The sequence below is a fragment of the Motacilla alba genome, chromosome 1, assembly GCF_015832195.1.
Source record: "Motacilla alba alba isolate MOTALB_02 chromosome 1, Motacilla_alba_V1.0_pri, whole genome shotgun sequence".
Classification (NCBI taxonomy): Eukaryota; Metazoa; Chordata; class Aves; order Passeriformes; family Motacillidae; genus Motacilla; species Motacilla alba.
In genome coordinates, this window is record NC_052016.1 from 42,113,004 (window position 1) to 42,136,767 (window position 23,764).

Sequence of the window (23,764 nt, forward strand, 5' to 3'; positions counted from 1 at the left end):
AGTTCAATTACTGACATAATTTAAAATAATGAATTAAATTGTGCTTTCTGACATGATTTATCATTCCAAAAACTGATAGAATATTATTATCTTGTTAGAACAATGCCTGGTTTTCTTACAGCAAGCATAGCAAAAGGAATATAATACGGCAGCTCGGCCTATCATGTTTGATTTCTTCAAAGCATGATAGAAATACTAACAAATTGATTTTCACAACCTTAATGTGCATAGAATAAGTGTCTATAATGCATCAGGTGAAATACCAAGGACAATAGAGTAAGTGAGTGGCAGGATCATTGCCAATGCTCTGTTTCCCTGATACCCATCTACTTTGGGTTTTTTAGGTACAAAAAGCATTTTGTATCAATATTTGCATTGTGCTGCAAATAATACTCAAGGAAAGTTCATTGTCTTCAAGGTTTAAGAGTGTTTTTGCTGTTCCACTCCACAATTTAAGATGGTTTTAACAGTAAAAAGAATTAGCAGCAGTCTTCTGTAGGTGTGCCTGCCCTGACTTTCTGTGTAGTTCTCACAGAAAACTGTAACTTCAGCTGTAACTTGACTTCATCTGTTCAGAAGTTGACTGCAAAAATTGTTTTGAAATAAAACTTTCAAAGTTAATTTTGTTCAACCATATTTACTGAGAAATTGATGTTTTCAGAAGGCTGATTAGAAATGCATGGTCTTTAAAAGATAATCCTATATTACTGCAGAACTTTGGAAAGAGAAGACCTACCACGCTGAAGTTGGTCCTAGATCATTATCTACTAACAGAGAAAACAAATCAATAGAACTATGAAAAATAATGCAAATCTGATCACTAGACTTTTGCCCAAGAACAAGTTTTGACTGCAGGGAAAGAAATTGCATCAAAATCTCTTGAAGCCACTCTGGTTTTCAGTATTGCCTTCTTACATGAAGCATGCTCAGATTTGGATGTAGTTCCAGGTTAGGACACTTCTTTAGGAGTCAACACATGCTCAGTCTCGGCTCCCATTGCGAGGAACAGATGTTGAGTCAACGCAGGTGGCAGGGTGACTGGTCTGAGGCTGTAACTGAGGTGTTCCCAGAGGCAGCTGGTTCACCCTGTACCCTCCCTGTAAGTCAAGAGTGTCCTGTCACCTTAGGTGCCTGCCCAACCAACGTTCTTATCTCCAGCAAGGCTCAGCTTTCTGGAAGCCCTGTGCCATGCCTGACAACCTCTGGCTTTAGCACACAGCACTGCAATCTCTACTGCTCCAGATGGCAGCAGCTGTGATATCCAGCCTGACCTTTGCAGTAGATGTGACAAACTTACCTCCAGAACACATCTAAATTCACAGCTAGGCTGAATAAGAGTCCCTAAAGTTTGTGTCATGTGTTTAACTTTCCATCTGCTTTAGTATCAGGAGGTTGACAGTCTTGACCTTGTCTGTCCTCCCACCCAAAGCCAGCTTGATTTAGCATTTTTGTGTCTAAGGGGGTTGGTCTGAGCTCCTGCTCTGCCTTGAATTAAGGTGGGGTCTTACTCTGTCAGCAGATCACGGTTATATGGAGCTGTACTAATTTTCCCTTTGTCTTGTGTGATAGAACACTGGAGCATATGATATCCCAATTCCTTGGCTGTGGGTCACTTTCTTCATTAGCATGTATGCATGCCATGCCCTTTGATTAGCATGTCCCTTTCTGCTCCCTTGGGGTTTGTTGTCAGGCATTTTTAAAGATGCTGCAGTAAAACTTTATAAATTATTTATCTTGAAAAAAAAATTGTTAATAAGCACAGTGTTATGCTCATAACTAATTTTCTTGTGGTAAAGATGAAAACTTGGTATCAAGAATGGTGAACTTGGGAACATAGTTTTTTGCAAAACATTTCCTCCTTAAGGGGGCTGAGAGCCTCTCTTTGGGACACATCACAGTATCATTGCTGTAGAATAATCACTGAAAAAAGATGTGAGAATATATTTTGTTCACAGCAGAACAGTTGGATGCATGATCTTTAAAGATGCCTTCCAACCCAAACCATTCCATGATTCTGTGATTTATGAATAAATACATAGGTCTATCATGAATGACAATCTAAATTACTGAAGTGAAAAAGATCTTGTACTGAGTCCATAACCATTAAAATTACATGAGAACGGACATAATGAGAATGATAGAGAGATTTATGACCTTCAAGGACTTGTGTAACAGTTACGAGACTTTTTTTTTCTTCCAATGGAGACCAGCAAATGTCTGTGAATTTACATGAAGCCTCCTATCTGTTACTAAAACCATGGGAACATAAGGTGAAGGAAATTGAAGCATGACCAAGGAAGTCTTTTGATGTTCATGGAAACCTGCAACACGAGGTTAGACCAATTAATGCAGTGACTGTAAATGTTAAGTGTAGACAACTAAAGTCACAGTCATTCCACTGAAAGAGCTCATTTACAGTATAATTTATTATAAGAGAGTAGCAATATTAAGGGTTACACCAGACATTGTGGCAAATATGTTCAAGGGTCGTAAGCCAGAGTTTATGAAGGTACAACCTGTAATAATTTAAACTTGTACAGAAACATTCATTATAAGTGTTTAACAAACATTAATTAATTAAGCTGTGTAACACCATGCTGTGAGCCTATGGGTAAGTCAAAGCATTTGTATCTCAATTTTACAGAAGGTTAAGCTGAAGTGCAGAGAGATATATTTGCCTGAGGTCACATATCAAGTCAGTGGAAAAACTGCAAATAGAATCTGCAATCTGAAGTTCTTGTTTCCCTGTTTTTGCCACTTACATCACACTTTCTACTAGTAAAATGAAAGGGAATAAAGAGACGACTGAAGTGGTGAGACTTGGACTATAGTTAACCCAGTTTTTTATATATGTTCTTGCTTTTTTTTTCACCCACAGCTTAGGCATGTATGAAAGGGGTAGGTTGCTTTTAAATTATTTTGAACTTTGGCTTCTGGGTAGGAAACCAGCTGCACCAGGAGTGCAGGCTGGGGGGCAGGTGGAGATGGAGGTTGCAGCCCCATAGCCACATGTTTGACTTTACAAAGCACCTCATCAAAAATTAGGAATGAGTTGTCACTTAGTTGACCCTCAGGTTACCTGGGATTTTGTGTTTTGGTGTTAGAGTGAAGCTGGTTATTGAGCACAGAAGGTGATGCCTTGCTAAAAGGCAGAGCCTTGGGCTGAGCAGATGTGTATCCTTCCACTAAAAGGAGACTGTGGGGTGTTTGCAGAGAAAGGGTAAGAGAGATGCAGAGAGGGTGATGTTCCCATGTGGGACCTTGAAGAAGAAAAATTAAAGAAGGTAAAGAGTTGCTCTGGCAGGTCAAAGAATGGTGAAGAAATGGTTGAGTTTTAGTGTTTTGTTTTAGCTGACTATTTAAAGTGATGTTCAAAAGGGGTTGTGTATGAAGATGCTTCTTTAAAAGGTGAAAAAAAAGAAGAAAAAGGACAGGAAGCAATTACTATTAATTCTTTATAGATTGCCATGGAGTTTTCCTGAAAATGCTCTTGCATTGCCTTGGGAAAATGTGTCTGATTGAAATTTCACTTTGTTTTTTAGCAAATTGTCTGCCTCTGGGAGATATCTGAGGGAAATGGACCCTGCCTGGGTTGCTGAATGCCTGCAGCTATCCCAAAGCCTGCAGGTCCCATGACTTGTGCTCCAAGCACAAGTCTTTCATTTATGCTGTCTACTCTCAACCTATTTATGTGCTACAACAGTGGAAAAGCCTATACAAAACTAATCTGATCTAGTATCATAGAATGATATACCTTTCTTCTGGTTCTGGTCTGGTATACAGCATCTCCCTCTGTACTGAGAAATTAGCTTGCAGCTGGGTCCTTTCCAAGATTCAAAAAGAAAGGTGAGGGAATCTGATGTTTTTTCTCTCTGACTCTTGCCTCAGAGATGGAAATACACTTGCCTTTTTGATTGGGCATTTTACAGTCAGATTTTGTCAATTTTCCCTAATTATCCCTATTTAAAGAAGACTATCTTGAACATTTTAGCAACAAACAAAAATCACACAAGTAAATTATATAACTGAACAGTTTTCCAGTATTTAGCCCAGTTGTTTAAGCACATGTTGGAACTATTCAGAGGAAAGTCTGTTCATGACTGCTGTGACAAATCGTGGGGCTGTGGGATCCTCTGACAGGATCAGAAATGCACAGTAATAACTGTTAACTGCTGCACAGAAAATAAGGAAAATCTCTCTAGTAGTGGCTTTGAATACAACTCCCCAAACAATGAATAAAGTCTCATTCTGAAGGTATATTATTATTGTCAAGCAATGGAACAGGCTACCCAGGGAAGAGGTTGAATCACCATCCCTGGAGGTATTTACAAGATGTGTAGATGTAGCACTTAGGGACATGGTTTAGTGGTGGACTTAGCAGTGTTGGGTTAGCAGTTGGACTTGATGACCTTAAAGGTGTTTTCCAGCTTTAATATTTCAATGTTTCCATGATTCTAGACTACATGCCGAGCAATACAGAGTGCTAAAAAAATTGAAAGTTTCTCTTTAAGCTTGTGGGAAAAGAACTTCATACAAACTACCATTTTTCAAAGAAAACTGTCATTTTCTGCAAGCTCTGTTCTGAAGCACAGGAAACCTTGACCTCTTAGTATTTCCTTAGCTGTCACCTTTGAACAGTTGCTAAAATTATCTGCACTTTCTGTTGATAGAGTTTTCCATCAGAAAATATCCTGGGACAGGTTCAAGTATCTGCCCAAAGCAGCCAGTGTGTGTGCCTGTGATCCTGTTGCGACTCTTCGCAGATTGTGTGTAGATCCACAAGCCCTGCATCACCTGGTTAAAAGGAAACCTTGCTGTAGGATTTGGGGCTTGCTTCTCTGCTGTCCTGCAGCTTAAGCTTCAGAAACAGAGTGAGAAGGTGTGACTGCAATATTTGCTAAATCTACAGTGGCCACTTTTAGCTGTTTTCTGTGCGTTATCAAACCTGTCTAATGGGTTTTTGTTTTGTTCCATTGAAAACACTGTTATCAACCACACTTAGAAACCATAACATATTGTCAGTGGTGAATGCTTAAATTCATTGAATCATAGAATTGTTTGGGTTGGAAGGGACCTTAAGAGGCTATCTAGACCAACCCCCCCTACAATGATCTAGGACATCTTCCACCAGATAAGCTTGCTCAGAGCCCCATCCAACCTTACCTTGAATGCTTCTAGGATGGGGCACCAACCACCTCTCTGGGCAACCTGTGCCAGTCTCTCATCACCCACATTGTAAAAAACTTCTTTCTTAATTCTAGTCTAAATTGGTCCTCCTTGAGATTAAAACCATTCTTCCTTGTGCCATCACAACAGACCCCCTATCAAGCTGTTAATCCTCACTTATAAGCCCCTCTCTCCTCATCCATTGTTACTCGTTTGTCAGTCCTGCTTATCGTGGTGTGATACATTTCCTTGACTCTCAGTCCAGAGTGAAGTTCTTATTTATGAATAAATGGGTAGAATGTGTAGGCAGAACTGTAGTAATACACTCAATATCATCACTGAAAAGGCTTAAATACTGAGTTTACTCTCTGATTGATTGCTTTCTAGTTTTCACTTAACATGAACATCGCTCAAATAGCAAGGGTTGCAGCAATTATTTTATCTTCTCTGTGCATAGCTATCTGTGTTGAATATTTTTTTCTCCCTGGATATTGGACAGCTGCCTTTGAGGTGCGTATTTCTAGCTGAGACTTTTTTGGAGAGCTCTGGTTTTATTTTGAATATATTCGTAATAAACAATAATGCTGCTAATGTTCTGCAAAGCTGGAAGTACTCAATGTTCCTTTTTCATATATTCAAATAATTATTGGACGTCAATTACTAACTATTTAGTTATTTACTACGGCCTGTAGAGTGTTTCAGAATTTTTTTTTTTTTTATAAAAAGATATAATTTTGCTTATATATGTACCTGCTTAGTAGTGGTTCCTGCCTCTGAGAGTTTACAACTCAGATGCACAAAGGATCACAGGATCATTGGATAATTCAGTTTGGAAGAGACCTCAGAATGATCTAGGCCAGATAAAAGGGAATTGCTGAAGCTCAGGAATCAAGACAGGTTAATAACAGAACCGTATTTCTTGCTGCCTACTTTGGTACATGTTCTACCAGAGTATGCTGCTTTTAATAGATTTAGGAGCATTCATCAACTGTAGGGAATTGGCAGAAGACTGCTTCCCTGGCTTGCACTGCAGTGTTTCACTGCCTGCATGGAATAGAGGACTTCTTTTCTCCTGCAGCAACTCTTGCTGTTGAGTTGGCATCTATGTTTCTCGTGCACCAAAGGCTTGTGTCTGAAAACCTTGCAAGCAGGGCTGCTAAATTTCATTTTGACTTGAAATATCTTTGTATTACTTCTGCCAACTGAAAAAAAAAAAAGCCTTGAGCTTTTCCTTTGTTGTTGAATCTGACTCCACCTTAATTAGTGCAGACCCAAGGCAAATACACTGGAGCCAGGGGGTGAGATGCAGCTGAAATGGGCAAGGTGTTTTTGACTGCTGCTGCACTTAGGGATGCTAATGAGGGCAGGATGGAGCTCCCCAGGGCTCTGAAGCTATGAGCCAGCTTGATAACTGGAACTCTGCCATTTCTCACGTGGGTCAGTGCCACAGGTCTGCCTTAGTTGAAAACTCACCCCATTTCATGGTAGGTTTTAATTTCTCTTGCTTTTTATCTTCCCTCTCTTAAAATGGCAATTTTACTCAATATGGAAACATTTTGCTTGAAAAAAACCCCACACAACATAATTGCATTGGGTGAAGCATATTATTTAACCTCTCTTTGGACTGCTTCCATCAGCAGGGCCGCTAAAGCTCTTTACTGGCAGGCTGGTACAATCTATGATCAGTTCCCTGCTACTTGTGCTGCCTGAATGAGTTTTCCGTCTTGAACAACATCCTGCACAATTCGCCTTACTCCTACCTAATAATTCAGACCAGATGGCTGAAGCTGACCCAGCATAATCTACTCCCCAGGATATAAATGATGCCATTTAGACGTGCACTGTAATGTTCCCTTAGTTAAAAAAAAAAAAAAAAAAAAAAAAAAAATTACAGCAGGAGCCTGTAACAACTGACTTTATTTTGATCTGCAGTGTTCTGCCAGACAGTAGCCTTTTGTGCTGGGTTACACAACATTGAAAGGTACCTATCAGATACCATCCTACACACAGACAAAAAGACTGTCCCAAATTTCCCAGAAAGGGAACAGCTTGTGTTTGCGTGTTGCCTTAGAGCCCCATTCCACCTTGTCCCTGAATGCCCTGGAAAAACAGATGGGACTTACACCGCAGAGCAAGTCAGGGCACTGGCACAGTATAGGAAAAATGAATTCTATGGCTATGGACCTCTAAAAAGAGGAGAAAAAAAAACCCAAGCAAACCCTTTCTTTTTATTCTACAGAATATTTGTTCCAGTTCCCAGTTTGATTCTATAGAAATATGATACACAGAGAGCTCATTCCTTGGGTAATGGGATTCTACGTTGTTAATGCTATTACAGTTAATTGCAAAATTGTGCAGCTGTCTGCAGAAACAACAGACAACTTATGCAGATACAAGAATTTTGATGCCATTGCTAAATCCTCTCAAGACATAAAGTGGAGGGGGGTGGTAGCAAGATGTATGTAAGGAAATCTACTTCATTGCTAAGCACAGATGAAGGTAACAGCTTTTGGAATAGCTGTCAGCACAGTGGAGGTCAAAACATGCTGCAGGGGTAGGTGTCTGCAAATTCAGTGGATTTTGGATAAGGTTTGATGCACGGAATAGTTTGCACTGCTCTTTTACAAGTGGCCACATGTACTGTGAAGTCACTGGGGAAGCAGCATTTGCTGACACATGCAGTACAACTTCAGGCTAAGCGATGTACAAGATTATCCTTTTAAGCTTAATTGTTTTTGTTGTATAAAATATAGATGGTATCAGAAAGCCTGGCATTGTCTTGTTTGTTACTGGAATACAGGCTTTCCTCTTCTTCCCCTTCCTTTTTTAAATGCAAAAGAGGTGCAAGAGATTTTTATCTCCACTTCTACTCTAGTTTCCTTCCCTGTGTTCTGAATCCTGAGTTTGGTATCTTGCAAATCTATCCAAAGACAGGTTGGATGGGACTTTATGGAACTTGGTTTAGGGAAAGGTTTCCCTGCCCATGGCGGTGTGTTGGGACTGGATGATCTTTAAGATTCCCTCCCAACCTATATAATTCTGTGATTCCACCCTCACTGCATAGCTGCATTGTAAACCTGCACAAGCTCAAGCTGAGCCATTTTGCACTTGTTATGATCTTGTTGTGTTTATAAAGGAGATGCTTCTTCCCAAATTAAGGTGCAAATGAGACCATATGCTGAAGTCAATAGTACAGATTTAATTTAACATTAAATATGAGGTAGAGAAAGAGAGAAATAGGAGAGAAAGAGGGGGAAGAGGAAGAAAGTAAGAGAGAAATTAAGAAGAAAGATATCACCACCCAGTGGATCCTGTGGCATTCCACTAGTCCTTCTTCAGCCTGGTCCTGGGGGGTCCCCAAGTCATTCTTCTGTGGCATCACCTTTATACTGTCCAAGTTCTGGGTATCCACAGGATGTAGGTGCCATTGCCATAACCTGGGATGGCATATATGTGAGCAGTTTTTCCTTTCTCCTGCCATGGTGGGATTTCTTTGTCCAGATGCTAACCAAACCTTCAACTCTGTTAGTCCTGGAATGAGCTCCTTCCTACTGTGCCATCTGTGCTTATCTCATGTTTTGTTGTGGTGGTTTATTTCATAGCAAGCTCCTTCTCTGACCTTGACAATGTTTTGAGACAGGCTATTGCATTCTGTAAGTCCTTACAGCACTTTATTACCTTGGAAAACCAATCTTTTGATGTTCTCACTCCCTAACCCTTTGCATCAGTTTGGTACATGGGAAGTGCGGCTCCAGGTCAGCTGGTATTGAAGAGAAAGATTGGGGTAATCCCAGTTGCTTGGTGCACTGGGATGTGTGTGTCTTGATGGCTACATTTCTGAATATCCATGAAAGTACTGGGATGCATTTGGGACCTGCCAGTGCTTCTCTGTGTGTGTGGAAATCATACAGATGCCAAAGCTATCTCATGTACTTCATCCAGCCTTGGGGCTACCAGCTGAATATGCTGATTCACACAACTGAAGACACCAAGGGCATAAGTGGGAACAAATGCTGATCACCTTCCCTTTCTGACCTTAAATCACACTAGTGAGTATCTTGAATAAAGGAGAAAGCTTCTAAGAGTGAGAGATTCTTGCCTTGTTCCTAGCACACTGAGGAATCATTCTCAATTTTCTTGTGCAGCTGTATCTGCCCTTCCCGGCAAAGAGGGCTTTTAAAAATGGAATCGTGTTGTCTCAAATCCACTGGTGATTCTGAAGCAACTGTAAGTGGGTTATTGATTACAAAGGGCTGAAAGCATCTGGTGTGCTCATGTGTGAGCCCTCTGCATTTTGACCCTGCTGGTTTGCTTCTCTTTGAGGCCATGGGCAATTTTCTCAGCCAACACTATATGGTTCTTAATGTTTGTTTTGCTTTGAAATGAAAGGAAATATGAAAGTGCATGTTGCTATTATTCTCTTCCTTTAATCTTTGCTCAGAAGTTAGTCCTCTCAGACCTTTAATCATCTGTCTTTGTCTAAATTTCCCTCAATTTAATTCTGTCTTTCTGGTGCTCAACTGCTTACAGATGAATGAGGAATTGTATTGCTTTATCTCATTTTTTTCCCTGATTAGAATGCTGGCAAAAGCCCGTGGTCACAAAAGACAGACAGTAGTTTAGGCCTTTTTTTATTATTTAACCCCTTTGCTATCAGAGCTTTATAGTGGACATCACAAATGGATGTTGTCATGCATATAAATTGGAAGAGAAATTGCACTGGAATAATGGTTCCAGGCTGCAGTACCAACCACTAAAAAGTCAGAAAATGGCAGAGTTTAGGCAGCCTGTTCAGCTCTGTCTGATCATACATTTTTTACTTTTTTTTGTAGCTGCTGTCTGAAAGGTCATTCTTTTATGTAAGACATTGTGTCTTCTCCAGTACTTATTCTTTTTCTAAACTATTTTTGTTTAAATTTTCTTTTAAAAAAAGTGAGGTTAGAGTGAGCACAAATCTGGACATTAATATTTTTTTAAACAATAGTAAAAAAGCCCAAGGCCTCAAACTGAGAAGTGTCTCCAGCTTTAGTAACAGACAGTGCTTTCTGACATATCTATAAAGGTTAGACCCTGCTCACTCCTGCACTGTAAGGAAGGAGAAGTGGGGACTCTTAGAGCTTTCCTGCAGAGAGCAAATGCAGCCAGCTATGAAATGCTTGTCCATGGGCAATTGCAAAATGCTACTGATACATATTCTAACATGCTGATGTACAGAAAATTTGTTTTCTTTCTTCCGCAGTGATGGTTATCAAGAATAAAATTAGTCACAGTATCTTTTGAATTACTTTGTACTAGAATATATACATATATATATACAAATATACATATACATATAAAATTTATTGTCTGCAATTTATCTTTATATAGCAAAACTGATGAAGTATTCTGGCTAGGCTAAAGGGAGAGCAAGCAGAATTTACTGTTAAACAGAATTTACTTATTAAATAAAGTAAGTAATCTCTTAAGAGGTAAATGAACAAATTCCATTAGACAGAAAATCCAGTGAGATTCACTGCCACTTTAAACAAACATGAATTAATCGCTTAACAAAACGTTTGGAGCAGTAGAGAGATTCAAAAGGAAGATGTGTTTTGTGCTCACAAAGTTCATCAATAGTATAATTGCCATTTCTACATGAAATTTGGACTTGTTTTCATGGGATAGAATATGGTACCAGGAGATACTAGGTACAGGTTTAATTTGTGTAAGAAATGCCCCATCCCCTGAAGTGTTCAAGGGCAGGTTGAATGAGGCTTGATGCAACCTGGTCTAGTGGAAGGTTTCACTGTCCATGGCAGGTGAAGTAGAACTAGATGGTCTTTAATGATCTCCATTTCAACCAAAGGCATCATATGATTTGTGTTTTCCATGATAAGATTTTAGACTTTTTGTTGAATTATTTTTCTGTGAACTCGCACTAGGAGACAGACTGTATTTTGCTCCTTTTACATAATGATTACCATGCCCCCATGACTTCTCTTTGTGACTGTGGTTCCAATCTTGATTCTACAGCTGCTCACTCCCATTCTATCCTCAGTAGTATTCAACACTTTTCCCCTCCTCGTATGATTGCGCCTCTCGTGTTGCGGAGATTACTTGATAGAGCAGGTTTTACTCAGAGCAAATTACAAAGCCTATTTTTTTCAAACCTTGTCTGACTGCAAGTTTCTGGCTGCCCTTGTTCCACAGAAATGGCAATTTCAGCTTATGGAATTACAAAGCAGCCAACTAAGTGAATCCTCTGTGCTTTCTTCTGTGACCGCATAAGTACTGAACTGCTTTTCTCTGCGCACCAGTGATCATTATTCCAGCAAAAGCAACCCGTGGCCTCCTCAGAATTGATAAGGACCTTTACAAAGAGACTCAGGTTTTAATAGTTATTTTGCACATGTGCATACACATGCAAATGTGGCTCACACATCATTTTTAATGAAAACACTAGGGCGAGATAGGCTTTAAAGTTAGGGCGAAAGCACCGTTCTACTGTTCCTTGACTGAATACTGTCAACCCAATTAATACCCTGATAACGTCAGTGATGCCAGCTGAATGCCACTGCCAGAGGGCAATTTCTAGCTTACTTCTGCAAAGTATTTATCTAGAGATAATTACATATTAGCCTGATATATTTTACTTGCTGTTGCAATACAAATTGACCTGGCATTGAACCATATATTACAACTGTTTCAATTGTACTGGGAGCATTCAAACCAACTGTAAAAAGTTCCCTGTATTGAGAATGGAGAAACTTTCTTTCTCATTGTAACTGTCCTGGAGCTTTTTGTTTTAAAAACAGATTTTAATTTTAATGTGGAATTAAATGTTCATAGTAATATGAAAGATACATTCTTGCAAATATATGTGTGAAATAAAAGTTTGTATGGCAAGGTGGGGATCAGCCTCTTTTCCCAAGTAACCAGCGACAGGACACAGAGAAATGGCCTCAAGTTGCACCAGGGCAGTTTCAGGTTGGATATGAGGAAAAATTTCTTCTCTGGAAGGGTTCAAGCATTGGAACAGGCTGCCCAGGAAAGTGGTGCAGTAGCCATCCCTGGAGGGGTTCAAAAAATTAGTAGATGTAGCACTACAGGATATGGTTTAGTGGGCATGGTGGCATTTAGTTGAAGGTTGGACTTTTTTATCTTTGAGGTATTTTCAAACCTTAATGATTCTGTGATTCTTTTTTTCCCATTGTACATGACAAATAGAATACATAATAAGCTGGAAGGTTGTAAAAGGAATTACAAGGAAAGTTCAACATTACCTGTTCCTAAAGAGAGGGAAGAGAGACTTCTGATATCTGGCCAGAGACTGAATGTGAGAACAAGCATGAACCCTATAAAAAGCTTTTCCTTTGAGGTCCCAAGCAGTATCCAGGTAGATCCAATCTTTCCTTCTTATCTAGGAGAAAGACCACTGTTAATAAACCGAATAATGTGAAGTTTATTTGTTCTTTGATAAGTCAATTATTTCCACTAGACAATTAGACACCTTTGTGTGTGACTATCTGACTGCAAACTGCTTGCCCAAGGAAGAGAACACTTTTTTCCCCCCCTCTCCTTAAGTCATTATGTGCACAGGTTTCAGGGAAATAGTTTTCACTGCTGGATCTTGTATATCTGATCATACCCCATAGAAATAAATGTGATAGAAACATCTGAACAGTATATTTTAAGACCTAGCTTGCTGCTTGTTCTTGGTTGAAACCAAACATTACCCAGCCACTTGTGAATGGCAACAGACTGAAGTGGTGAATCCACAAAGTCTTCCTTCAAACTGTGCACCCCACTTGAAAAAAATGCCAAATGCACTTGCAGATAGGGCTGAGAGTGATTCAGGTGCCTTGGATGGGTGTCAACAAGTTTCTGTTAAGGTATTTTACATTTGCAAATTTCTAGGTTACTACTTAAAGCAATCTGTAGCTTCTCCCTGTAAAAGGGTCTGTTCTGCCTATAGCATTTTCTTTGAATCTCTTCTTACAATGTCATTCCTTTACATTTTATTGTTTTTTTTTCCTAAAGACCTCTTTAAAATGAGAATATGACTAAGAATCTCATAGAAATTTTAGAAAATATGTCTAAATTTTTTTCTAAACTTTTGTATAATGGTGCTTTCTACTAAAAATGTAGTATGTGTTTATCATTAGGATGATAATGTGTAAGTATTTATCAAAGGAAAACACCAGGGAGTAAAAGCCAATATGGCAAATAATGTCTTTTACTTGTTCCTCTTTACAAACAGATATTCAAGAGTTTTATGAAGTGACACTGCTAAATTCCCAGAAAAGCTATGAGCAAAAAATAGAGGAAGCAAATGAAGTTGCAGAGAAATGGGAGAAGACAACATCTGCTACAGACCATGAATATCTGCAGAAAAAACAGGAGGTAATTTAAGAATTAAAACATATGTAATGAGTGAGATGTGTCAAACCTGAGACAAGCCATGCAATGGTGTATAGGACTGAAAGGGTGGGCTAATTAAGGCATTAGATTAGGGTGTGGAGGATAAATATAGAAATAGTGTTGTACCTCTGACCTTGATTATGTTGCCAACTTCTTTATCCTTTCAATTGCAATCTGTCAAAGAGAAAGTAGAAAACTTTTGTTTTCTCATGCTTGATGTACTTTATCTGATACTTGGTGTCTGTGGTTACCCCCAAAAGAGAATATATCTTTTCTACTTGCTGATGACTGCTGAGGCAATTAGTATTCCAGTGATTACATTAATAATCCAGTGATTATATTCCAGTGATTACATCCTGTGCAAAAAATTTAATATGACTTTTCACATTTCTGCAACTGACATTGGGCTGAACTTTTTGACAATCCATGTTCACCAGACAGATACACCAAAATAATCTCTGCATGAGGAGCAGATACGTAGAAGAGTACACACCTTTGCTTTTCTCCTGTAGCCAGTGGAAGCATTCAAAACCTTTCTTTGTCACCCCCAATTCTAATCTGCTTTTGCCAGCTTCCAGATTATTATTAAATATATTAGAAATCTAAACTACTTGCCTCCACCCACACTTGTACTTCAAAGATGAAAACAAACCCCACAGAAGCAAGCAATGCATTGCTGTGCTCTTAAACAGTGAAACAGAAATAGGGTGGGCATGGACTGCAAACTGCAAATCTCCAGACCAGAATCAAAGATAAGGGAAAGGTATAAATATTTTCATTGTTGTCATGGTAAGTAAGGCATTTCAAGTTTCAAAAGTTGTTGGCAAAAACTTTGCCATAGGCATGACTATTTTTAAAGAGCTTTCCTCCTTTTTAACAATTTAAAACTCAGACAGAAATTAGTTCTACATGACATTTTAGATGTGATTCTTTAAAAAGATAGATCAGAATTGCAGGTGGCTAGAACAAAACTCTCAGAAGAAATGAAGAAATTTATTGTAAAAATTAATTAGCAAAAGAAGCTTGCAGAATTAATGAGAACAAGCATTCTGGTTTTGAGTGAAATCAGAACAAATGAGTCTTAACACTAATGTACGATACAACCCATGAATGATTTAACATTTGAGTCACAGTTTGAAGGCACAGACAGCTATTATCTATCTTATTTTAAATATTTTTAAGCACAAATCTTTATTCTTTAAAATGGTGAAAGTGTATTCCTGTTATCTCTTGGAGCATCTAATGAAGACAGTGGACAGACTCTTTTTTTATTCCAGCCTCATCAAAGTATTTGACCCCCAACCCCATCTTCCTGAAAGTTATTGCTATCTGAGAGGTGTGCTGTTGTACAGGGGAATTTGAACTCTATATTCTATGCTGAAGATAATAGATACAGGGCCAACCCAAATGTTTCTCATTTTATGAAAAAAAGTTCTGATTTAAAGGAAAACAATAGAAAACTATAGCATAGAAACTGGAATAGCCTTTCCAAGGCAGGGTGCTGACAGTCAGAGTCCAGAGTGCCATTTTCAAATTTGCTGTCTCTCCATAAATTTCATCAGGGTAATGGGAGAACAAAGTGTTTAGTCCCTTAAAAATTCATATCTATTTTAAGGGTCTGATTCAGGGGAAAGAGACTGGAAGTGTAGGCTTTTGGTTTTTTCCTTATGACAGCCCACCATACTATTAGCAGTTTCGAGTCAGAGCTGGTTAGTGCAAGCTGGATTTACAAGCTGCTGTACAAATCCAAGATTTGCTTTCTATGAAAAATTACCATATGAAAATGTAACCAAATAATCTAATATATCATGCAAATTCTTATTCATGGTCTATTCCCATTCCTCATGGAAAATGATTGATTGTTTTGTACTTTCCATCCTCAATTACATGTCCCAAATTTGGAACGAAAAGTCCTCCCTTCTTTCGCAGAATCATAGAATTATGGAATGACTTTTATTGGAAGGGACCTTAAAGATCTAACCTGGGGGGCAGGGATGCCTTCCACTAGAGCATGTTGCTCAGAGCCCCATCCAACTTGACCTTGAACATTTCCAGGGATGAGGCATCCACAACTTTTCTGGACAACCTGTTTCAGTGTCTCCTCCCCCTCACAGTAAAGAATTTCTTCCTTCCATTTCTTCTATCTAATCTAAACCTCCCATCTTTCACTTTAAAGCCATTCCCTTGTCTTATCACTACTACACCTTGTCAAAATTCTCTCTCCAGCTTTCTTGTAGGCTCCTTTCAGGTACTGGAGGCTGCAGTTAGGTCACTCCCAAGCCTTCTGTTCTTCACACTGAACAATCCCAATTCTCTTAGCTTTCCTCATAGGAGAAGTGCTTCATCCCCCTGAGGATCTTTGTGACCTCCTCTGGATGTGCTCCAGCAGGTCAATGTCCTTGCAGTGCTGAGGACCTCAGAGCTGGATGCAGCACTCTAAGCCCAAGGATAATCAGCCAGTCCAGAGGCCATCTTTCATGCCTTGGCTGTCTGTATGTAATTTTTTCTATATAAATTGATCCTTTTTCTGTCTTAATTTTTGATAATTGGTAATTGTCGCTTTCCTTTTGGAAGGCAGCTTTTACTGTTCTGTGAACCCTGCTTTGTATTTATGTGCTTGCTTTTCTGAAAGTGTAGATTTTTAGATAAGAGAAAAGGTGTTTGGTTGTTTGCAATACTGTACAATTTTGCCACGTTGCATCTGTGATTCCCATAGTGCTTTTTGGCAAACTGGTTCTAGATCTTACAGCATATTGGGGCTGGATCTTCATCTCTTTAAATAGACGTGAAAGGATCATGACTCATCCTATAATCTCCTATCATTCTCAGAGAGTTCCTGGGAAGAGAGGTGTCTCCCAGACTCAGAGACTGTAATTTTGAATGGCCTTTGTAAAAGGAAGAGAAAAGTCAGTGGAATATAAGAGCTCACAGTATGTGTCAGAACCAGTTGCATCCACATTTTTTTGTGTGCATGCACGCTTCCATGGCTATGGACAGTGGAATTAACAAAAGTGTTGGGATTTTAGTGGTATTTACTATTTTTGTTGTTTTGTTTTGTTTTTGCAGGTTTTTTTTTTTTTTTTGCTTGCATGCTTCTAGCTAAATTCTGTGCTGTTTAGGTTTTAATCCTGAAGGATACCCTAGTGCACATGAAATTGATAAATGTTTAGGTATGGCCTATGTATTTAAACACCACATCCTTGCTTTTCACTTCATCATTAACAGCTTTGTTGATTGTCTGAGTAAACAGTGACTTCAATGTTTGCAGATGAAAAATGCAGTATATTTCTTGTCATCACATTATTATTGCATTTCACCCTCCATAGAGACTAAATATATGTGTCAATGTATCTGGCAGAGCTCTAAATATCATAGACAAAAATAATTCAAGTGGGTGGGTGTTAGTGAAAAGGAAGAGAGAAGGACCCATATGAATGTGTTTTTGTGTGAATTTTTCCATGCTGCTTTCCCTCCTGTAAATGCATCTTGACAAAATCCGCTTAAGTTGGTGGATCATTTCAGAATCAATGAAGCAGTTTTTGGGCCATGTTCAGATTCACTAGAAATGTTTATTAGGTTCTATTTGCAAAGGCTTTTTTTGTTTCATATATTCAGATAGAAAGCAGGGAATGTGGCATATTGGGTACTAAATGAAAGTCCAACTTATTCATTATGATATAGGAACTCTAGAATATAACTCTTGATAAGGTCTAAAATACCCCTGTTGTCCATTCTCTTGCCCTGGGGCAGATCAACTGCATTTGAGCTGTTTCTGACATTTTTGCCTAGTCTGTTTTATAAAACCTCCCACACTGGAGAGTCAACTGTTTCCTCACTGATGGAACGTCTTTCCTGATGACACACTGGAGTTTCTCTAATGACAATTAGAACCCATTAGATTTTGTTCAAATAGTAGTAGACATGATAATGTTTTATTCAATCCTGTTCCAGAAAACACTTGGACACATCACAGAATCACACAACATCGCAGAATGGTTTGAGTTGGAAAGGACCTTAAAGATCACCTAGTGCCAGCTCCCTACTGCTATGAGCAGGGATATGTTCCAGTTGACCAGGTTTCTAAAGCCACTTGCAAATTGGCCTTGAACACTCTCAAGGATGTGGCAACTGCAGCTTTCCTGGGTTCCAGTATCTCACTATCCTTGTAGTGAAGAACTTCCTTGTAATATTCAATCCAAACCTAATATTTCTCAGTGTTGAAAAGTCATAAATGCAAAGCCCTTCTCCCTGTTTTCTCTTCATTCTTTTCCACCTCCCCATTGTCACCATACTTATATTTAAATCAGGAAGGGGGAGGATTTAACAGAAAAAATTAAGAACTTCACTTCAAATGCCCACTATGTCCCAGGGAGCCGTATGTTCATTCCTCTCAAACTGCATTTGGGGGATGCGGGATGTTGCATTCAGTGGGAGGGTTGGTGACACATAGGGGAGGAAGTGTAGCTGGAGTTCACCTAACTGAGCAGGTTGTGAAGGTATGCCAGAAGCATGGAGTTTGTGGATGCTGACACCTCTTAGGCATTGGGCTGATTGGTATGTTCCAGACAAGCGCATTTTGGGACAAACAAAGTCAGGTACCTACTTAGAGAACTATGGTACCTGTGATGCTACAAAGATCATGTGCCTCCAGAATTTCTGAGGATCTTGAATGCTTTCAGGCTGAGTCATTGCAAGTTGCATTAATAAAGCATCTACGTTGGCTTAAACCAAGCAATAGTTATCTGTCCATGTAGCCTGGTACTTGGCTTCCCATGGGGGCCAGGAGCAAATGCTCAGGAAAGAGTCTGAAAAGACCGAGCCTTATATTGGGTGCTTTAGCTGTTTTGCAAGTCTAATCTGAATTTATTTGAACTAGAAGTACAGAAACTGTTCAGTGCTGGGAAATTCAGCCTTACCCTATTTTATAAACATTCAGTGTGGTATTCACCGCAGCTGACTGGGGATGTGCCCAATCTGCTGCTAGAAATCATGAAGACAGGATTTGTTTGTAATTTCACCTCTGCCAAAGAGCCTCATTACTTCTTTGGACCAAGGTTTATAAGACTAGCATTCACAGCTTGAAAGCATTTTCTTGAAATTATGGCTCTTAAATTGTCCCTGTTGGAAAAAGAAAGACTTATTTATTTTCACCCCTAGAAAATGTGAGATAGGGATTGAGCTGAAAGTTGTTTAAATTCAGGTCTTCCACTGCTTTGAGAAGTGCCCTCTCCTTTCCCAGTTCCAGATAAGTCTGGGGAAAGGTATTCTCCATCTCTGCTTTCTGTGCAGCAGTATTAGTGGGCTCCTGCAGCCTGAGAGCAGGTGTGCAGGTCTGAGCCCAGCTCTTCAGCTTAGCAAATGGTCACTGGCCTGGGAAAAAGCTTTCTTCCCCAATAGGGCTCTCTGCATTGCAATAAGCAGTCAGTAGCTAAAGGATGTCTCTCACACCCTGAGATGTTTAGAAAATGCAATAATGGAGAACAAAAAAAATCACCTGGATGGAGGAATCCATCTGGTAAAACAAAAATGGAGTGGCTCTTTAGCATGACAATAGAAACACTGCTTGAAGCTGCAGGCATGTGCTCACCTCCATGCACTCATTAAAAGACATAAATTTACCCTTTGTTTTAACCTCTGTATTCTTTAATTTGGTCTTCAGTGTTACTTATTTCTGGTCAGCAGTGTTTTGATCTTCATCTGTATGGAAAGCTGAGGTGAAGGAAAAGAATGCTCTGCTGTTGCACATACCTATAGATCTGGCAACTGAAAGTCTGCCTGCTCCTGTATCATTGCATGAAAAGACTATTTACTTACAGGGCATATGATGCAGATGCTTCTGCCATATTGAATGATAATAATTTGTAGTTGCTGTGCAAGTTTGGTCATCACACCCTGATCTCATATGCACAATCTTCATTGCAGCACAGTGTGGGATCATTGCTTTGACATGGTCCCCAAAGATTCTAGTTCATCATTTAATTCCTGTTGTTTCATGCATTTCTTATGTTTAGAGGCTTGTTTTGCAAATATATTTAATTGCATCATGCAGAATGAATCTTCTTATATCTGTTTGCTTCAGGAATGCCTGCTATCCTTGTACCCAGCTATAATAAACACTGTAATTACCTCTCTGTCCTCTAAGTGCTGGCTTGTTAAAAGTTCCAGTAGTAAAACCCTTACTTAAAAATCTTCTGCTGAAGCAATTAACAAACCATTAATCTGTTTCACACTAACATCTTGTCTAAAATACATGGAACTGCAGCCCCTACTATGTATGCCTATGAAAATTCAGTCTCTTCTCTGGAATTTTGTTTGTTTTCTTTGTTTGCAACTGGGTACAGCTTAATTTGTATGGCTTGATTTACTCCCAGGAGCCACATTTGATTCTGTTTAAGTGATTATACTTAATATGCAAGAGTCATTAGGTATGATCAACCATAATGTTCCATTAGAAGGGTTCAAAACATTGAGTTTTATGCATCTGTTTCTTCACTAGATTTAGCACTATAGTATACATTTATCTGATCAAATGCAATTTGTGTCTGTGGGTTGATTTTGTGCCAGAGCCAATTCCCAAGTAATTCTCTTTGGCACTGAGCTCTCCTTCAAGACAGCAGCAGTCTTTTTAAGGGGTATAGTATAAGTGACATCTTGATATGTGTTTAGCTAGTCATTTTCCTTTAGCACCCAAGGATGTATAACAACCCTTACTAGATAATTACTGAACAACAGTGCTGAAGCTTAGCTCCATGTTTGTTAGGTTTATTATTATTTTTTAATATACAGTAGCTTTGTAATTTATTTTTTTAATGCACTATTAAGTTTTCCTTTACTTGAAGAGATTATTTTATACACTTTGCTTTTCTTCTCAACTGGGTTGACTAATGTTTAGAAATGGGTAACTGCAAAGTCACTGTGTTATTAAAACCCTTATTTATTACTAGCTGCAGCTAAATGCCTTGCCCATACTGGGTATCCATGCTGGGTCTCTATTTATAAATTTGTTATTTGTTCTGTAGCTTGTCAATAACTTGAGTGCCAGAGCGTCTGCTAAATGTCATTTTAGAGTTGTTTCTGAATGTGTTTTAATATGGTCAGACCAATGTTTCCATTTTAACCAAGTTGTATCTATGCAGAGCAGTGTCATCCTGTGGACAGAAATGCTCTTGTGATGCTGAGAGTAGGGCAACATACATATCATGCCACTCTCTAAACAGACAATTTCTGTCCCATGGACAAGGCTCGGAACTAGACATCATTCTGCTTTTGCCTTCTCCTTGTGTTGACATAGTTAGACATGTTCATGATAAAAAAAAGCCTTTTCCTTTGTTTCCTCTCACTTTTTTTCCCAGTGCAGGGGAAAGGGACATGGGGTTCCTGATTAATGGCAAGCTGAACAGGAGTCAGCAGTGCCCTGGCAGTCAGGAGAACCAAGCATGCCCTGGGGTGCATCAGGGGCAGCATGGCCAGCTGGGCAAGGGCAGGGATTGTCCTGCTCTGCTCTGCACTGGGGCAGCCTTGCCTCGAGTGCAGTTTTGGGCACCACAAGATAAGAGAGATATAAAGCTAATAGAGAGTGTCCAAAGGAGGGCCATGAGGTTGGTAAGGGGTCCTGAGGGGAAGCCATATGAGGAGTGGCTGAGGGCACTTGGTCTGTTCAGCCTGGAGAAGAGGAGGCTGAGGGGAGACCTCATTGCAGTCTGCAACTTCCTCAAAGGAGCAGCACTGACCTCTTGTCTCTGGTGACCAGCAATAACACCCAAGGGAATGGCCTAAAGTTTTGTGTGGGGAGGTTTAGGTTGGATATTAGGAAAAGGTTCTTCACCCAGAGGGCAGCTGAGCACTGGAACAGGCTCCCCAGGGAAGTGGTCACTTCCCAGGCACCAAGCCTGACAGAGTTCAAGAAGTGTTTGGACAATACCTTAAGGAACATGGTGTGACTCTTGGGGCTGTCTTGTGCAGGGCCAGGAGTTGGATTCAATGACCACAGTGGGTCCCTTCCAATTGAAGATATTTTATGATTCTATGCTTTTAGTTTAACATCTCGATCGTGCTGGTGTGCCCTGCATGGGGGTTTAGAGGACTCATGGGTTTCATATGTCCTTTTTGACAGGGAGATCTGATTGTTTAGTTTAATTATTGTTTTCCACTGACATTAGTGGGATGGATCTGGAATCTTGATATTAAATTAAACCAGATCAGCATCAATGAGAGAGTCACATCCTCCACAACAGGTTTATTTGGGTTTATTTTTTTTTCCACATTTATATAATATGCCTATCAAACAACCTCCTGGCAGTTTTTTGATCTGTGATTTGTTATTACATCTGCAAAGGATTGGGAGCAGGCCAGAACAGCTGTGAGGGACCAGAAACAATAATTTTCCCCAATGAAAATGTGCCTGAGTATCAACCAGCATACAGAATGAGCCAAACTTTTAATTAAGCAGCAAGTCTCTATTATGATAAGCATTGAGGTCAGACTATTGTGTAAATTCCACTTCTGTCTATCAAGGTCAAAATTGATAGATTTAGTTTGGAAATATAACTTAACAACTCTTGCAATTTTAACATATTTTTTTCTAAAAAAAAAATAAATTTAGAATATGTTGAAACATTATATGTTTCAACAAGGGAATACCAGATTAGTCTGAAAAAATTACAAATGTAAAAATGTCAGAATGTCCCATGAAGTTTCTTCCACAAGCCAGCAGTTCCTCTGAACAGTTTGTGATGTAATTCATTGTTTCTAATAACTCTGAGAAGTTATATTTTAGCTACCTGCAAAAACAAGTAGATCAGTTCCTAAAGTATACTTTGTCCTATAAAGCTGTAAGAGTTCTGTGAAATTGATATTCAGGGACAAATGTACTCTAGTTAAGATTCGTTCTAAAAATATTTCAGAACAATTTGTCTCACACATTTATTAACTCTGATTCTTCACCAATCTGAGCAACTAAGCAAGAGAATTCCCTGCCCTCCATGTGCAAAGGACACAAGTCTCCACAGAGAGGTTTAAGAGTCCATTATATATTTCTGCAGTCTACCAATACTTCTTTATTAAAATGTTTCTTAAATAGTTCCCAAGAATAAAGAATGATATCACCCCAAGACTTCTGGATCACATAAAGGTCGCCCTGGGAGTGATTTCTTGGATAGATGAATGTATCTTTGCTCAGTAAGATAAATATATATGAAAGAGAAAATATCCAGCCTCTTTCGTTTAGTTTTTTTGTAATCTGGAACAGATTTTTTCAGGTTTTAGCAAATCATAAATACAGACCCCAGAGTAACAAACCTGGTAAATTAAATGGAAGCTGTCAACTTGAAAATATAACTTACCACCACAAGTTGTTTGGTTTTTTTATAGTACAGTTACAAATACTAGACAAATACTGAAACATAGGATGTTATGCGTTTTCAGCTTGTACATTTCACACGTTTGCTTGTCCTTGATCCTCCCTCATACCACTTTAATCGGTCACGGGCTATTGTGAAAGCTGCCCCTGGTTTAGAGATGACACAATTTCTGTTTGTTTGGCATTATAATCTTTAGCTGGATTGTGAATTAAGCACTTGTCTAGACCTTTGTGTACCATGAAGGAGTGAATTTCACTCTTTGTCACTCTTGTCCTTGTTGAAAAGAGCCTTTAGAAATAGATTTCTTTTTCCTAGGTAATCTTGATCCATTTACCGATCCAAATGGATGGTCTTTTCATAGAGATCACTTTCTGAGCTAATTTCTTTAACCATATTTACCTTGCTGTTGGAAGCCTCTGTTAACTTCCACCCTTCCACCATCGATTGCCACTTTGTCTTATTCCTAAGGTCTGTCATCTCTCTGTGTGTCTACTCCTGTGCCTCACTAACTCTTGACTTCCACATCTGCCTCTTCAGCTCTTCATGGCATATTCAGTGAGGAACTTCCTGGTATTGTCACCCCCAGTGCACAGAAGCTTTTCAGAGAGAGCTATGCAACTATCTAATTTCATCTTCAAAACTGTGTTTTGTCCCAAAAGAAGAGGTGGTTGCAGTTGTTGAAAGCACACCTGCTATGATATTCTCCTTCTCTTGATCAATATTGCCCCACTGTTTGCTCTTGATTTTCCAGTTTCTCCTGTCTTGAATTGAAAAATGGACAGTGTAGTAGAGCAGAACCCTCAGGTATTAACCCAAAACAGACCTTGTGCTGAGCCCTC

At 39.2% G+C, this 23,764-nt stretch overlaps 1 protein-coding gene across 14 annotated transcripts in view; it reads left to right on the forward strand.

Annotated features, from left to right (window-relative positions):
* The window catches only part of DLG2 (discs large MAGUK scaffold protein 2), a 981,924-nt gene that overhangs the window by 108,715 nt on the left and 849,445 nt on the right, over nucleotides 1-23,764 (forward strand). For all 14 annotated transcript variants that reach the window (XM_038135749.1, XM_038135838.1, XM_038135932.1 and 11 more), the window contains exon 4: nucleotides 13,406-13,548. In XM_038135749.1, coding sequence (XP_037991677.1) covers nucleotides 13,406-13,548 — 143 coding nt within the window. The remainder of the gene's footprint in view (nucleotides 1-13,405; nucleotides 13,549-23,764) is intronic.